This window comes from Morchella sextelata (assembly GCF_020137385.1).
Source record: "Morchella sextelata strain SCLS chromosome Unknown scls_18, whole genome shotgun sequence".
Lineage (NCBI taxonomy): Eukaryota > Fungi > Ascomycota > Pezizomycetes > Pezizales > Morchellaceae > Morchella > Morchella sextelata.
Window position 1 is genome coordinate 830169 of NW_025408633.1, and position 17041 is coordinate 847209.

Here is a 17041-nt window from a genome sequence, read left to right on the forward strand (position 1 = left end):
CTTCATACATATTGTACATAGGGCAGGGACAACTCTTGGTACACAGGTCCTGGTTTACAGTACGGGACGCTTAACCTTTCTTGCTTGCCAAGACGTTGTTGGCTAATCATACGTTATCACTCGCTCAACCAACAACAGATCTCGGCACAACCGCATTCGGATGGATTTTTCTTATTATAACCCTCAATTTTAAACTCCCAAATAACACCCACTACGTATGTTCCGCATGCAGAGCTATGCCCTCTCTCCGTGTACACTTTCATAATCCCATTTATATCATAAGCCAAACCAAACAAGAAACCAAACAAACGAAAGAAGCCTTGCACAGCATGAGTGAATCCCCCCACCCCTCCAGAAAAAGAAAAGAAAGACTCATAAATCAAACGGAAAATAACCCCCACTACTCTGACCGTTTTCTAACCGTCGGCAACGTCCACCAAATACCCTCCATAAAGACAAACAGCGCAATACTGACCGGATGGAGCACCCACGCCCCAAAGCGACTCGCCAACAGTCCCGTCGTGAATGGCGCAACCGCACCGCCGGATGATCCAATAGCGGATATGAGCGATAGCGAGGTGACAAGTAAGTGGCTATCGATCAGCCGTGTGACGATCGTCATGGTGCACGGATATATGGGCCCCAAAAGGATCCCGACGATGGTGACGAACACGGCATTGGATATGATGCTGGGAACCGTCCAGACGAGGACCTGGAAGAGCGCCGAGCCAAGAATAAGGCAATAGACTGATCGCTTTTCGCCAAAGCGGTGGCACACGGGGGAGAGGGCGAAGCGGCCGAGTGTGATGCCTTTTGAAAAGAGCGTTAACGTTTCCCCCAATATATCTTAAAGGGGTAGAGGGTGGTAGTACCTGCCCAAAAACCGGAGACGACATAACCAACTTCAGCAGGATCTCCGTTTCTTGATGCGATCAGGAAGGACACGGTCCAGCCACCAATTGCAACTTCAGCTCCCTATTCCATTCATTCATCATTCACTAGTCAGCTCCGACTGTTCGATTGATCAGCTGATGAGAGGTATTATAATATTTACCTGGTACGCGAAGATAAACAGCGACGTTAATAAGGCATACTTATTCTTCAGACTCTTCTTCAAAACCTCTCCCTTCGACATAGCACTACCCCCAATCTGGGCCGCCACGGGGATGGGACTGTCCTTCTCACTCCCCCTGAAAACCCAAGGGACGAAGATAGCGTTTACCACCGAGAGGCCGAGAAGGATCAAGTAAAAGTGTGACCACTTGATCCCTCTCGACGCCATTGCGGTTGCCATCAGCGGTGATATCGTTCCGCCGACGCCATATGAGCCTATATATATAAAGCGGATTTAGTTTCTTCGCCGGAGCACGCATACAAAAGTGGGTCGGTGCGGCGGATCACCATACCATGGACATATCCAAACAGTGTCGTACTGTTCTGCAGACTCGAGCAGAAAACATTGCATTGCGCCAGCATCTATCAAGCCCGCCGGCCACCGCCGGAGATTAGCTTCTTGAACCATTCCACCATATCCCCCACCTCCTCCAACCGGATAGGGATTCTTACAAACGCCATACCCGCACCTATCAAGAAGTAGCTAGCCACGACCACGCCCCAAGGCGGAGCACAAGAGATAGTCAAGAAGGCGACGGCAAGCAGCAGCACCCCAATAAACAGCGTCCGCGCCCTCCCGATCCTGGAGTAAATTGCCTGCGAGATGAAGGCTGCCGTGACGAAGCCAACTGCGTTCGCCAGGAAAATAAGAGACACAACTGCGTAGCCGATGCTGTAGTGCTTCTCCATATAGGGGATTAAGGCTCCGGGTGCAGCATCGCTGACCCCGTTGGTGAAGATGAGCATGCAAGCTGCGAGAAGTCGCCAGCGGTTTATCGAAGGACTATTTTTGTTTTATTTACATATTGGTTAGATACATGCATCTGAATAATAGGGAAAGCTTCAATGCCATGTCGCACGGAGGAGTTTGCATTGGCATGGGCGTTCAATTGCAATTATTGAAGCTGTATATCAGAATGGCTCACCTGTTCACACTAGGCATCAAACCCACAGCTTGCACCCCATCTGCAGCTGCAGTCGTTTCATTCTGCTGTGGACTCGAGGGTCTACTATTCTCCAGAGCGCTTGGAGTCGTTGGCTCCGTCTTTGGAGTCTGAAAACCACTCGTACTGGGACCGCACAGTTTCCTCAATTCGTCCGGGTCCGTCTCGGTGTATCCTGGGGTTGTGGCATGGTGCACTGGCTGCTTGTGGTAGACCGGCGGTATGCTTTCAAGTTCAATGTGGAACGCTGGGCCTCGGCCACCAAACAAACTCATTTTGGTTGGGAAATATTGTCCTGGTCCGTCGTGTGGATATCTTTTCAGCTTCGAATTCGTCGTCGACAATAAGATTGGATCCTTTCGGCCGCTGCTGTTACAGTCAATGATTGGGGAGGGATTAATATTTTTTATCTCTTTCGAATTTTCTCTGCCTTTGAGTCCCACAACTTAAGAGAGTTTTTCTATATATTACGAAAAGCCTCATGATAAGACAAAGCTTGCTACTTCTTGTATCTGACAGCCCAACTAATCTAATCTAACCAGATGTGATTTCAAAGCACGCATATCTGCTGCATCTCTGTGGTTCAGTCTCGGCTAATTGCAGCTAACTAACCCAATAGTGCAGTTCTATGAAAAAACGGAGCAATTGCGGAGCACTATGCTCCGATCACTCATCTCTCTTTTAGGGGGGTCCGCCACTATACATATGCACACTCTGCTCTTGGCACACTCGGAAGAATCTCTGAGTGGCCAGGAAAATTCCCGTACCTTCGGTAATCCAGTAACGGGTTACTTAAAACAGGGGTGGAAAGACGGGGTGGAAAGAGAGATAAAAAAATATTTTTTCACGATAAGAAAACCGCCTTAATCAACCTACTCTAGTCTCTACATATAGCACCTGCTGACCTGGGTTTTGCACGATGGTACTCTACCTGTCTGGGTTGATTGAACCTTGCCGGTTGTGGAAAGGAAACCACGGGCCCAGAATTATCTTATTAGAATTTCTACTCTGATGCCGATGCCAGCGAGGTAGGGCAGGACCGGCTCGGGATTTTCACCAACTGGCGGTGGTATATTCAGATGGTCATTGAGATGCCCAGAAATTTGGTGTAATGTTTATGTACTCAATGGACTCATGACTGATATCTAGAGACTGCTTCTAAAGAGTCTTAATTAGCAGAATTCAGATAGGACCGTGGCCTCAGATGTGTTGTCTGGCCGTGATCATTTCTCTGTCTCAATTTCTTTTTTGTCTAGAGCATCGTTATTCTGGACTTGATCAACCTGGGGGTTGAGCACGCGGGCAGGATCAAGTCATTTAAAATGGCTTTTTTTTTTTAACCAAGAAAAAGTATATATAAAAATAAAATATAAATACAGTTGCCGAAAAAGGGCTTGCCTTGGACTGCCTTGCCGTCCTGAACCAGAATTAGTTGAAGCGGGGAGTCTCGGGAGTCAGTGCCCCCCCTTGCCCGGCGCCCTCTTGACTCGCGAAAAAGCTTAAGTAAAACACTTGGTAAATCCTTTGCCCTGAACTAGTCGCTTTCCAGCTTAGTCTGTTGCAAGCCCAAAAACGCCATGTTTAGAACATATGCACAGATTGGCAGGAATTCCTAGATCCGTGAGAAAAGGATCATCGAAACAGAGCAGAACCGATGAGAGTACAGCCAAAAACAATTTTACTGCTTTCTTTTCCAGTTCCGTCTCTCTCGCTGTATGTCTGTATGCAGTTGAGTAATCCAGCCAGCTGAAGTTAATTATTGACACATGCATTCCTTTTCGCATCCTCTACCCCGCAGCAGTGATTATGATGAGAAGCCTCCGAGATAAGAAACCATACCTATATCTGTAAGTTTAGCGAGAAGGATGTTTGCGGCGTGGTATCTAGGTTCTTGTCGTTCCTGTGGGAGTCACTGCCCAGCCAGCCTGATACGGCCCGGTACGTCGGTATGTATGGCCTCAAGTGGAATCCCGGCCAGAACGGATGAAGAGGAGGGGGGGCCGGTGGTACGGCTTGTGAGTTGGACCCTGGTATGTTGGTGTGCCGGACCGCTGTTCCAGGGTTGTGGATGATCTTCCGCGGGAGTGCGATTTCCTGGTAGTGGTGGCGGCGGTGAGACATATCCTTTGTATTTTTTAGAGTGTTGGTGGTGATGTGGTGGTGATGTGGTGTGGTTGTAGTGGGGTCAATGATCGGTGCGATTTAATTTCATCCTTCTGCGGACTCCGGATTCTGGGCGCGGCGAGGGGGTAGTGAGTAGGAAGATGTCACTAGGTGTCAAGACAAATGCATAGGTGGGCTCGCTAGCCTTGATACGAAAATACATGTATATATCTCCGTACCTTAATGTAGTTGTAACTACATGTACTACATGTACATACATGTAGTCCCACCTTCCAAGCAGCGAGTGACCGCCCATGACTGCAATAACAACAAGCCACCCACCCATCCCGCCCTGACTACACTTATCTACCCCAGAACCGAGTAGAACCATTCGCACGTTCTCTAATCAAAACCTTGCTTGCACCACCGCTCTATGCTGGGACGACTAATAGCATAGGGAGAGGGTAGGCAGATCGCTGCGCGTGCCGAGACGGCGCGCAGATGTACATACCTATACGTATTAGGGTGAGAAAACAACGCATTCTGACTGGACCAAGCTTTTAGAGCTGGGCCGCCGAGGAAGTTTCTGCACGCCCGCTTGATACCATGGTCTGAGGCCTAACACCGGCTGAAGCGTTTAGCTCGGGAATTATGCCAAGGATAAGTAGGATTTACCTAGAGGGGTGCGCATGCTCTTGGGGGGAGAATTGGTGAGATACATCTCATACCTGAGCCTGTAGACTAGTAGTAACTCTCTTTGATCAAGAGGGGCGAGGCCTACACTCTCCGTGAAGGCGGATTACAACAGTTGAGGACCGTCATATGCATCCCCCCCGCTGTTCCCAAGGTTGTTGCTTTTTAGCCAAGCTGGGTGATAGTACTACTATAGTCGGATTAAAGATATTGCTATCGCCACTTTGAGTACTACCCTCACCTCTCCAAGTATCGCCGTGAAGCGTTGCGGCCAGTATTAACCACTTCCGGCAGTCCTCCTTTCCTGCTTGAGCCTAGCAATGGGCTTAAAACGCAGTGATTTTTCTGTACAAACGAGGGAATGCATACTACATGTAGTTAGTATTGAAGGGGACAGGAGGATCAAGCAGTGGAGTTAGAGTAGCGGACATGGGCACACCGTGTCTTAATTTTAATGCTAAACCTAACAGGAACCAAGATTAAGAGCCTAGCCAATAAATGATGTAATAAACAATCAGCCAAGAGCCTAGTGGTATCTGGGAACCGAGTGATAGACCATGATTAAGTGATCGAATCAGCGGTCCTAGTTTTTGTTACCTTTGACGGCGGGTGCGATATGTTACTGTATGGAATGCTACTATACATGTGTAGATCTGGGGATACATGTGTGATGAAGGGGGCAATTTTTACAAACTCTACGATAATATCAGAAGTAAAAGAGAAAAAAAGAGAAGAAACGATCATCTACATAGATAGAGTAGAAAACTCATTCATTGCAACCATTCCCAAGTCCTAACTGCCTAATGATATCCCGAAGCATCAAATCATGTCCACAAGAAAAAATAGCACGCATATCCCCCTCTCAGCAAACAAAGACAACCCCCCGAAAAGGTAAAAAAAAAAAAAAAAAAGAAAGAACCCAAACTTTTACCCCTCCCCGGGCCCCCCTCCCCCAAGCCCCACCACAACTCACAACCTACACAACCCCCTCAGACTCAACGCCTCCTCCAGCCACGACCTCCCCCCACCCTCCAACCCCTCACAAACAACCCTCACCAGCGCCGGCGGCCGCAACCCCATCCTCTCAGCCCTCTTCCATCTCTCCAGCCGACTAACGCCCATGCACGGCCCGTACTGGCTACTCATGTCCCAGTGCCTCAGCACCTTATCCTGCAGGCTCATGTCCTCCTGATGGAGCGGCTGCGAGCGGCGGGTGCCGAGGATGTGTGTCTTGTAGTACTCCGCGAGGGCCTCGTTGGTGACTACTTCTCTAGTGGTAGTAGGAGAAAGAGTGGCTTTGTCAACGAGGGGCGAGGAGGAGGGTAAGGAGGAGGGCGAGGCGGCGGAGATAGAGATAGAGGTGGATGCCCGCTTCTTGGGGCTTGCGGCGGTGTCTTTCTTCGCTGCTGGGTGGTGGGTGGTGCTTTTTACAATCTTGGAGGGGGTCTTGAATGATAAGACTGCCTGGTGGCCGCCTGATGAGGACCTTGACATTGCTCGTCGTGGTGGCATTTTGATGGGGTATTTGTTGTAATTTTTATTTGTATTGGTGCTGGTATTGGTATTGTATTTTTACTGTTATTGCTCTCAGCTGAAGCTCTGAGTAGGTAGGTACACAGTAGGAGGAGTCATGCCGAGAAGCTAGGCGACCACAAAGAGTGCGGGGACTATTTATTCGCTTAACTCAGAGTAGCCTGATACAGACATGTATGTATGCACGCCTTAAGTGGTTGCTTGGTATGACGTCACGCGTTTGTGTGTCCGTTCACGACGGGTCTACATAAGGCCAGTAGCCACTAAAACCACCCACCCCCTCCACCTCGCCTCCCATATCAAAACAAAAAAGATACCCAGCCAAAATTCAAGTCCAAATTCCTAGAAATAAACCATCTTCGTGGCAAGGGAATAAGATCCCGTATAGAGAAGGTGGAATGAACAAACTATCCAAATGATACCTACAGATAAAACACCATCACCCAAGCCCATAAAACCAATAGAAAAAAGAAAAGAAAAAAAGAAAAGAAAAGACCGAGCCACTCCCGAAAGAAACTGAAAAAAACACAAAAGACAACCAACGCAAATATTGAACAAGAATTAGTAGTAAAGTGATGAAGTAAGAGTTTCATGAAACTATAATACGGTAAGAGGAATTGATGAAGTGATTTAAATTGTATGGTGATCTTATTCTCAAGCTTTGCTGTAGTTTCTACAGGCAAAAATCGTCAGAACGAAACTACATTTTTAGTAGTAATAAGTAGTGGTGCTAATAGTGTGATGGCGGTAGTGTGATGGTGCTAGGAGATTCTCGTTATTGCGTAGATATGGGCTTCACCGGGCGGCATGATTGTATCATCTCCTCGGCGGCCGTACACCCCGCCCATTAACTGCCTGCCCATTAACTGCCTGTGGCGCATTAATCGCATACTGCATATATTGGTCAACCCGATTCAACCTTCCACCAATCCCTATTAGGGCCGCCGCGGCCGGATTCGGGGCCTGAGGTCGTCGATGAAGTACACCGCGGTACTGGGCTTGTTGTTGTTGTGCTTCTAATTGCTGCGCTCGTTCCTGCGCTTGTTGCTGCGCTTGCTGCTGCTGCGCTTGTTGCTGCGCTTGTTGCTGCGCTTGTTGCTGTTGTAGAAGATCTGGTTTCGGAAACCCGCGATATTGCGCTTGCGGCTGTGCCTGGCCGTAGATGTAAGGGTCGTAATAAGCCATGGGATTCTGGTTCGCAGGCGGATTAGCCCCGGCCGCAGCACGTGCCGCTAGCTGGGCATGCTGGGCTCGCTGTACTAGTAATTGCTGAGCTTGAGGTCCCTGTTGGGCTTGTAATGCTTGTTGCTGCTGGACTTGTAGTGCCTGTTGCTGCTGGGCTTGTAGTGCCTGTTGTTGCTGGACCTGTAGTACCTGTTGCTGCTGGGCTTGATGGGCTTGCTGCTGCTGCTGGGCTTGTAACGCCTGTTGCTGGGCCAAAAGTACCTGTTGAGCCTGGTGTGCCGCTGCACCAAGTCCGTTACGCATATGTTCTCGAATTCGTTGAGCCAGTGGGCCTCGGCGATGTGCTACATCTGGAACATAGGCAGCGACGCCGGCTGCTTGTGCAGGTCGTGCAGGCTGCGCAGGTTGCCGGTATACAACACCCGGATTTGCGGCCTGGAACTGGGCAACCCGAGCTTGTTCGGCCTTCTTTACGGAATCCGAGACTTGTATCTGGAGATCTTCTTCATTGAGGTCAGGATCGGTTTCTTTGAGTTTTTCGACCGCTTTTTTGGCAGCTGCTTGGATTTCTTGCTCGTGACGCTGGTCGGTGTTGTCAAAAAGAGGACAGTTGCCAGGCTTTCCACCACGAGCCGGATCGTTGAAATGATCGTAGTTTTTGATGGTCTCAGAGCAGATGTAGCTAAATACGGGGATGGGTTTTAGTAGTGAGCTCCCCAAAATCTAGGAATAAGCATATACATACCACTGTAAAGTGTTGCAGCGGTTGCAATGGATTTTATTGCAGCCGTACTCTTTGATGTATGGATACGAGCATTTGCTAGTTTCTATCAGCACTAAACCCGCTTGTTCCAGCTCTCAAGGTACTCACTTGCACTTTCTGACCATCGCCTCGGTCATTGCCTCCTCAACGGTGTGTCTGACAGAAAGCTTATTTTCTTTTGCAAACTCCTCACACGTTTTCGGTATGTGGGAGATTTGCTTGCACAATCTACAGCTGCTCTTCTCGCCTTTCCCGCTCAGTTAGCAAAGGAATCCAGACAAAAATGAAAAGAATCAATTTCCTTACATCCTTCTTTCTGACATGTGAACACCTTATCAACCTCCGCTGGCGCACAAATTGCTCCCCAATCGCAAAATGGACAGGAAACAAATCCATCAATCTCAGCAATCCTCAATGCGTCTTCTTGCTCAATCTTAGCCAACGCCTCTAGCGTCTTCTCGTCGAGGAACCGTAATATCTCCGACCTCGAAAACTCGGTCTTACAACCGGAACCGTCCATACACAATAGCTTATATCGACCATTCCCAATCTCGTTCTCGGCATTTTTTCTGGCACAGTCCAGACAGAAGAAGTGCAATTCATTACAGTGCGTCATTCTGTCAAAAGGGTAATCCCCAAAGCAACAGGCACACTCCATGAGCATATTGTTTGCTTCATATTCTTTCTCATTCATCTCGGCAGCAATTTTCGCGTCGTTCTCCGTCTGCTTCTTTACTAATCGGCAATCAGCTCCACTGTAATGGTTATGGGGAAGGGCAAGAAGAAAACATACGCTTTGCTTGTCTAGCTTTGTTCCTCGACCACTCTAACTCATCCGTGACCTTTGTCCACATTTTCCCCATCTTCTCCCGCCCATCCAAGTTATCCACTTTCCTAGGCTGGTTCAACTTCTTATAAGGTTTTGGATTGGTTGAATCGTATGTGCGCTCAGTTTCCAACAACGCCGCATAAGCCGCCGCCAAAAAATTACGTTTCTGGGCGACGATTTTATTGATATATGCAACTGGCATCGTGGGAAACTCCTGCCTTAATAATAGCCTACTGCAGAGAAGCTCAAGTTAATACGATCATTTCAGCCTTACCAGTAGTCACGTGAGTAGGCGGGGTAGGTAGGTAGATAGAAAGGCAGTGCTTACACCAAATCTGAGTACTCGGGGTTTGTCTCTCTCTCTCTATCTTCAGCCTCGTAGTTTTTCTCAATCTCCTCCTCTGCCACTGAGCGTTTCCTTTTAAGCCCCGGCTTTGGCTCCTGCTCAATACGCGGATATCCGTCTTCGGCTAACTTATTTGCTATAAAATCCGTAATTCTTGGGCCCTGTAAAGCGGCGTTCTCTTTATAGAGCTTATGTATATGTTCCGGGCATGCGTCGGGAAATATTGTGAGCACACCAGCTAGATACTCGTCGACTTGATGGTTGGGTGGCAGAGGATCCTCCTCCAGTGGAGGTTGAAGTTGTGGTTGGGGCTGGTGACGGCGGTGCTGCTCAATGAGTATATCAGGCACATCTTCTCCATCAGTATCGTCATAGTCGTCCCAATCGTTGTCTACTGCATCATCATCATGATCTGATATTGTCAGTGCACCGAATGAATCAGCCGATGAGGAGGGCGAGAGGAGCTGCGGACGTAATATAGGGGGGTTCGCTGCTAGAGCACCTGGTTTGAGAACAAGGGGAGCGGGAGTCCGGTCATGATGTTGCTGCTGTCGTCGCTGCCGTTGTCGTTGTTCTACTTCCTGTTCCTGTTGCTCGAGTAATCGCACTGATTCCTCTTCATCCATTTCAGCAAGAATCATCTCGGTAGCTGCCTCGACGTCTCCTTGTGCTTGTCGTAAGGCCCGTGCTATGCTCTCAGCATCGCGCCCTGCGAACATTTCTCGTAATCGCCCTAATGGGGTATCCATATCTGTCCTGTGCCGGCAGCGTCGAGTGGGAGAGTCGATGATGATGTGTTGTATGTATGTGAGGGGGTGGTGACATATAGTGACAGAGGATCTGAGGGAGTCGGTATCTCGGAGGAAACGAAGCAGTTGATGATAAGGGCTCAGTCAACGGCTTTCGGAGGGAGGCTCTCGGATGGTGGGAGACGGTGAAAATACAAAAGTCACGGATCGCGAAAATAGCGGCTCTTCACTATTTTTATTTATATTTTCCTGTGGGCGGGACGGGGCCCCTCTAACGTTACTTTAGCAAGCTTGCTAAGCTGGGTACAACTGGCTGCTAGGACGGTAAATTAGATACAGTTGAATATCCACTGTTGAACGCCTGATTTGAAGGAAGTGGAGCAAGCAAGCAGATCGCATTCTATCTAGCCGCAGTACATGTACATATTTACCTGTTGCTCGCCAGATCTCGTGACGGGATAAATTGTTACAGATGGTGAGTCTTAAGATAGTAGTACCACAATCAAAATGCAGCTAGGCTGGTAGAGTGGGCAAAGGAAGATTATCGATGTGACTGGGGGTTACTTAAAGTGAGCGCTTGGGAGAGAAGCTTAAGGTGGAGAGGAGCCAGGGTTACAGGGACAACAACGACAACAGCGGCGATATGAACCTCTTTCCTCCATTCCCACGATCCTTTCTTCCACGCGCCCATGCTGGCTGGTCGTTTGGTACTAGCTACATGCAATTTGTAACCCCCCTAAACACCCGGAATAACGGCTTTCTCCCTCAATTCAACTATCGTTCTGCAGTAAATTGACGCCCAGTAAGGAGGGAAAGAAAACTTTATTTGTTTACCGATCTGTCAAGTTTCAAACGAAGCCTTAGGCCATATTGAAACCGAATTGGGGGTAATTAGCGTAGGTGGCAGAATTTCGAAACATTGATTGGACTACAAGAGGTGACCCTTGCTCGGGGATTGTCTCACGAGAGAGTGCTTGGTCATTTTTCGCACGTATGTACCCCACACTCACTCTCCTTGGACTCCTCTTCAATTCGTACTCTAGATACTAGATAGGATAGACATTAAAGGAGTACAGTAAGTTCAGAGTTCACAAGCTTCCTACGGGAATTATAACGCTGTATCAATCCAATCCGTGCAATGCCGTAGGCATAATGGGATCAAGATATTTGGAAGGATATTTAGAAAGAAGAGATGGTGCTCGGCATACCACATAGAGCACATACATGTAGCCTATCATGTAAGTTGACTCACTAGAACAACCCATTGACTCACTTAATTAAGCACAGATGTTTCTCCCGTCGTGAATACTAAAACCAACACTTAAGCGAATAAATTAGGTTATCTGCTTTGCATGCACTGACTCTCCTTTCATGAGTTTTCGCACTGTTTCAAATCTCAAAGTGTAGCATAAATTATCACTCGCCCAGTGTCCCAATGATATTCAACCAGATGATATACCCTATATACCAGTATCATTGATGCCTATAATAATGAGCTGTTAATTGCGCGGGGCTTCCATTCCTCGCTGTGGCCCCTTACTTCCGGGGAGAGGTTTTAAAGGACATCCGCGCGTGATTATGAACTGTTTAGTGACACGTCCACATCTCTATATTATTATTATTAATAATACATCTTGATACATGGTATAACCTGCACAGTCGGCTCAAAATTGGGAAGCTACATGTATCTAGCCAAGCCGTCAAACCATCAGTTTAAACCTGATTCTTATTGCATGTACAAGCAGTCTTAACTCTGTTCGCCAACAAAAAGGAAACCCCTTTTAAACAACTGTGCTAAACTTTTAATACCTATACCATGACGGGTGTATTGTGTTAACTTTGATGGGTATGATGTTTGATGATTTTGCATCCCGCCAAGGTCTATCTATGTAGCTTACACTAGGCAACTAGCTGCCCTAACCTCATGTATCAATATCAGATATCAATAATTATCGATTCAGTCCGCCAACTCAGTCTTATCTCACTCGCGACCAAGAGAGATGTATCAATTGCCATCAGCGCTCCTCCACTCAGCTCGGGGTTTGAGACCTCTTTACTGGACCCCGCAGTTCCACCGGACATTTTCCCATGGCATCCACCTCCATCCGGTAGCAGATTCAGCACTACCACTCCTCAACCAGCGCGCACTAATAACCGGCGGCACTCGCGGCATCGGCCTTTCTATCGCAAAAGCACTTGCTAGTGCTGGTTGTTCTTGCGTACTCGTTGGCCGTGACTCTGCCACACTCTCAAAAGTCCAGCATGAACTTGCGATGCCGGGGGGTAACGAGAAACATGGAGTTCTGGCCGGTGATGTCAAGGAACGTAGCTTCTGGGATGAAGTTAAGAAGGGTTATGTTGGTTCACCTCCGATTTTCTAGGATGGTATTGAATGAAGGGTAATTTAGTGTAGACAGACCTAGATATCCTCGTAAACGCCGCTGGAATTACGCATAATTCGTTGCTGATCGCAATGAAGTATGATGCGATTGACGAAGTGGTCAATACGAACCTATTGGGTAGCATATACGGCTGCAGGGCTGTATTGAAGAATATGGTGCGGCGGAAGGGAGGTAGTGGCCTCTTTTTCTGCCAATCCTGATAGAAATGGGTTTATTGATGTCCGATAGGTAAAATCATCAACATATCCTCGGTTCTAGGCTCCCACAAGAGTGGTAAGGGGTCCGCTGCATACGCTGCCAGCAAAGCCGGTGTTCTTGGTACGTATGCCCATACCTTTCTCACACCCACGCACATACCAGCAAATTAACGAACTTCCTAAGGCCTCACAAAAGCTCTCGCAGATGAGTACGGCGCCCACAAAATCCGCGTCAATGCTATTCTTCCTGGATATATAAAGACAGATATGACGGATGGTTCTTTACCCTTAATTATGCTCCTGTCCCTTTCTTATTAGATCGTTTGGTAATGAACTGCTAACGATACCCAAACAGCAATGTCAAAGGAAGCTTCAGAAATAGCATGGAGTCAGATACCCATGAAGCGTTTTGGGGCTTCGGAAGATGTGGCACATGCGGCACTATTTCTGCTGACAAATAAGTACTCAAATGGCAGTGAGGTAGTTGTTGATGGAGGGCTTTCAACCTTCTAGATGCTGGCAATGAGGGTGATGACCAAAACACTAGCGTAATGAATAAGAATGGTTCAGGGGCGATTTGGGAGTGGCTTTCCCTGGGTGAAATACACTATGTAACATATGGATAGAGATACGCCGAAAGACGTAATTTACGAACTTATCTCTAGCTTTTTGAGCTATCTGATAACCGCATCCATAATTACAGCATCAACGGCGATATATAGCTTGGTACTATAGCAGTGGCGAATTCAATTTACAGGGCCTACTTACTTAACAGAGTTTCTCGTTAAGTATAGTTTTACTTCATGATAATGTATTTTAAAATATGGGCTGGGCCTCTTGGAGAACGAAATTCTTCAAGTCCGCTTGGGTCTTATTTAAGATAAGAGTGGATAGTGAAGTTTAAGGTAAGAAGAGTGTAGGAGGGTGTGAGGAAGCGGGGTTAGGATATTGGAGGTGAGGTACGATCGGATAGATGTGATGATGCCAGTAGTTGAGCGTGGAAAGCCTTGTATTATTCTCGAAGCGTGTTCATTTTCATCTGTCCATGGCTTTTGATAAATGCTAGGTGATTATTGTACACTTTGCTCCTGCTTTTATAAATAAACCCGCGCCCCTTCTCCCACTCGCCACAATCCAAAGCCATCCCGGCCCGTTGCTAAAAAAAAAAAAAAAAAACCTTTAAAATTATTCCAGTTGGTTGAAAGAAAAAGGGTTGACAAAGATAAGAAAACAAAACAGATTGCATAACCAAGGGTCCCGATGCTACTCCAGTAGGTAAAAAGCAACCCGCATATGACCATCGTCCCCCAAAGCATTTCCCAATAGCTAAAAAAAAAAAAAATAGTCATAAAAAAGAATGAATAAAACTTACTTTGGTAGGATAGTGCCAGTGAGATTTACCAACAAAAGAAACGATACAGTTCAAAGGAAAGATATCGAGTCTAATCAGCTCTAATCAATAGTGATGAACCCATCATCATCCAAAACTATAATATCACCATCCTTTTTCTCCTCGAAAACCTTAGCACGCTTCACATTGACGCCCCTGTTTTCCACGATGACATCTACCTTTCTCTTCTTTTGTTCGGGTTCGTTCCCATTCCCATTCGCCCCTTCACCGCCAGCAGCGAGAATAAGATCTTCGTGGCTCCGTTTGAGACCATTGGCGAGACCGTTTGTTCCATCCCCGTTTCCTGCCGGTATAGCCTTTAGCTTTCTCAGGATTTCGAATTTTTCCGGGACCATGATGGGTTCACCGTCAGCTGGAAGAGCGGTGTTGGTCACAACAATAACTAGGTTAATCCTTGGTTCCTCCTCATCATCGTCGACAATAGTAACGAAAGTTTCCTCTCCGAAACCAATCTCTGACAAGGGTGTGTCTTTGTTATCATCATAATCGGCATCGTAGAGGAGCTCCTTAGTTAGTAGAGATAGCTCCTCGCCGTAGCCAAGCTGTTCACGGAGAACCTTGTCGACAAGATCACCGATTGTAGCGCGGGAAACGTCTGCTTCAATGGTAATCCTGGCCACACTACAGACTTCGCAATTGGGGTTTGGGGGGGAAAGTTTCTCGCTACTGAATGCACGGTCGGCAGAGCGGGAGAGAAATACCATTCTTGCTGTCTTGTAGTCCTCGCGAAGCACTTTAAAAGCCTGTAGTACACATAGACCAGCAGTTATAGCGTTTGTTGTTGCAATAGCCGGGATGATATTTCCCGCCATTTCTGTTGCCCGTTAGCACACGTACTATCCAAGGTTTACTCTTCTTTCTCATTCAAAACAAACGGCAAAACAGCACATACGTTTAATATCAAACTTCGATTTTGAATCAATCCCAAAGATCAAACTCCTCAAATTTGCGCTTGCAGCGACAAAGTCCAGTGTGTCTTCATCATCCTTGTCAAATGCTAGAATTGGAGCTGCCTCGCCATCCTTCACAGATGCCTTCAGTTCCAGCATCCTCTTAGCCAATCTCTGAAGACTATTCTAGCTGTGTCAGATACCATTCAACACTAGAAAGAGTCCCCTTCCTGGCCAATAAAGAATGATCAACAGGCTAAACCCTACCTATCTGCAAAGACTACGTAGTTTTCAGCCAGCGTCCAAACTTTTTGGTCATTTTTCGCAACACTATTATCGATCTTCTCGGCCTCCTCAGATATTTGTGTGTAGTCGAGAGCTTTGGGAGGCTTGCGAGATTTCCACATATCTTCCATTGATCGGAGACGATCAATGTCAGCTGCAAAAACCTTGCCGAAGATAGTGGCAGCAAAATCAGGAGAGGCCATCTTTTCTCGGATATTCTTCAATTCCTCAGCTTCACGTTTGAGGTTGGCTATTTCCTTGGCTATAACAGTACCAGGATCAGCTGACAAGGTTTTGAAAGAACAGAATGATGATAGTTTTCAAATGAAAAGAAAATACGACTTGGTCCGATGGCCGTGGAACTGTACTATGTTTATAGATCTTCAAAGTTGATTGTAATGATATAAGGCTCCTTGCCATAGCAAGAGTTTAGGGGCAAAAAAATAAGTGGGAATACCATTCTCGTCATTCTCACTTGGATCGACCTCTGGTGAGCTTTCTTCAGAAGTTCCAAAAATTTCACTTTTTAAAGGTTAGCTTTATCGCGATACCAACTCTGGGGAAACTTGTACATACACAAAAAGATAACTTTTAGCCCAAACGATGCAGTGAATGGGCTGGCTAGGCGTGCTTCGGATTGTGCAAACCGGGAAGCTCTTGGGAATTGGTTTATGGGTGCAGTCGTAGCACTCGGTTGTTCTTTGTTTGATAACCTGTACCTGACCATTAAAGCCTGTGGTTCCGCTCTCGATGAGCGGAACATCAGCTGCGAGACACATTTTGTTAACATGCCTCCTTGCATCCAGATTATCCAGCGCATTGAAAACGACATCGAAAGTTTTGAACCACTTGACGTTAAAATTGTGATCTTTGATGTTCGCATGGTGTGCTTCTAGCTTGACATTGGGATTGAATTTCCCAGCCGTCTCTTTTGCGACCTATTTGCACCGTTAGCTAGGCGTTACACTAGTACCCTAGAAATGCACGTACCATTGCTTTCGACTTTTTTATGTGCTGCATCCCAAAGAGGAACTGCCTGTTGAGATTGCTAAGATCTATCGTATCCAGATCGACAATGTGGATCTCTCCAAATCCCGTAAGAACCAAGTTTTTGAGGAGCTCGCATCCAATACCCCCAGCACCGACCATGAGGACCCGTGCCTACCTCCCATATTTCGCGTTAGTAGGGTTCTACTCTATCTTTACAGATTGTTCACTTGAAAGAAAGCAAGAAACAATTCGCCGTTTGCCCTCAGGGTCTGTGCGTACCTCTTTGATCCTTCCGTGCAGCGAACCGAGTGACTTTCGTGGGTTCGTATCGCGTCCCATAACTGCTTGGATAGATGGGACGAGAACAGGGTTGTTTCTTTCCCACCCCTTCCGTGATGAATGGTGGTGTTGCGGTGTTCGAGGTGGAGATGGTGTAGATAGATCCGGACAGGATAGCACACCCAGCTAGAAAAGGAGAGTTTATAGCGATAAAGTTTGAGTTCGGTTGGTTGAGAGATCGAGAGTGAATGACTGAGCAGGGACTAAAACTCAAGGGAGCGCGGCGCGACTAGGATCGAGGAGGCTCTGTAGATGTAACCAGGATACCT

General features: G+C 47.2%; 7 protein-coding genes across 7 annotated transcripts; 1 reads left to right on the top strand and 6 right to left on the bottom strand.

Moving 5' to 3' along the window:
* Positions 1–400: 400 nt before the first annotated feature.
* On the bottom strand, positions 401–1282 carry H6S33_004740 (uncharacterized protein; the record flags this gene model as incomplete). Its single annotated transcript, XM_044836093.1, has 3 exons — positions 401–810; positions 873–975; positions 1055–1282. 3 exons carry the CDS (start codon positions 1280–1282, stop codon positions 401–403), a joined length of 741 nt encoding a protein of 246 aa, XP_044690713.1.
* Positions 1283–1479: 197 nt separating this feature from the next.
* Positions 1480–2332, bottom strand: H6S33_004741 (uncharacterized protein; the record flags this gene model as incomplete). The annotated part of the gene is made up of 2 exons (XM_044836094.1): positions 1480–1897; positions 2040–2332. The coding sequence occupies 2 exons, from the start codon at positions 2330–2332 to the stop codon at positions 1480–1482; spliced, it is 711 nt and encodes a 236-aa protein (XP_044690714.1).
* Positions 2333–5822: 3490 nt separating this feature from the next.
* On the bottom strand, positions 5823–6365 carry H6S33_004742 (uncharacterized protein; the record flags this gene model as incomplete). Its single annotated transcript, XM_044836095.1, has 1 exon — positions 5823–6365. One exon carries the CDS (start codon positions 6363–6365, stop codon positions 5823–5825), a length of 543 nt encoding a protein of 180 aa, XP_044690715.1.
* Positions 6366–7202: 837 nt separating this feature from the next.
* H6S33_004743 (uncharacterized protein) lies at positions 7203–9365 on the bottom strand (the record flags this gene model as incomplete). The annotated part of the gene is made up of 5 exons (XM_044836096.1): positions 7203–8253; positions 8317–8391; positions 8443–8581; positions 8641–9069; positions 9128–9365. The coding sequence occupies 5 exons, from the start codon at positions 9363–9365 to the stop codon at positions 7203–7205; spliced, it is 1932 nt and encodes a 643-aa protein (XP_044690716.1).
* A 122-nt stretch (positions 9366–9487) lies between these two features.
* H6S33_004744 (uncharacterized protein) lies at positions 9488–10258 on the bottom strand (the record flags this gene model as incomplete). Its single annotated transcript, XM_044836097.1, has 1 exon — positions 9488–10258. The coding sequence occupies one exon, from the start codon at positions 10256–10258 to the stop codon at positions 9488–9490; it is 771 nt and encodes a 256-aa protein (XP_044690717.1).
* A 2000-nt stretch (positions 10259–12258) lies between these two features.
* H6S33_004745 (uncharacterized protein) lies at positions 12259–13370 on the top strand (the record flags this gene model as incomplete). Its single annotated transcript, XM_044836098.1, has 5 exons — positions 12259–12615; positions 12672–12831; positions 12889–12978; positions 13042–13134; positions 13213–13370. 5 exons carry the CDS (start codon positions 12259–12261, stop codon positions 13368–13370), a joined length of 858 nt encoding a protein of 285 aa, XP_044690718.1.
* Positions 13371–14309: 939 nt separating this feature from the next.
* H6S33_004746 (uncharacterized protein) lies at positions 14310–16592 on the bottom strand (the record flags this gene model as incomplete). The annotated part of the gene is made up of 8 exons (XM_044836100.1): positions 14310–14360; positions 14427–14551; positions 14615–15082; positions 15161–15339; positions 15426–15705; positions 15901–15965; positions 16020–16381; positions 16434–16592. The coding sequence occupies 8 exons, from the start codon at positions 16590–16592 to the stop codon at positions 14310–14312; spliced, it is 1689 nt and encodes a 562-aa protein (XP_044690719.1).
* Between the last annotated feature and the right edge of the window lie 449 nt (positions 16593–17041).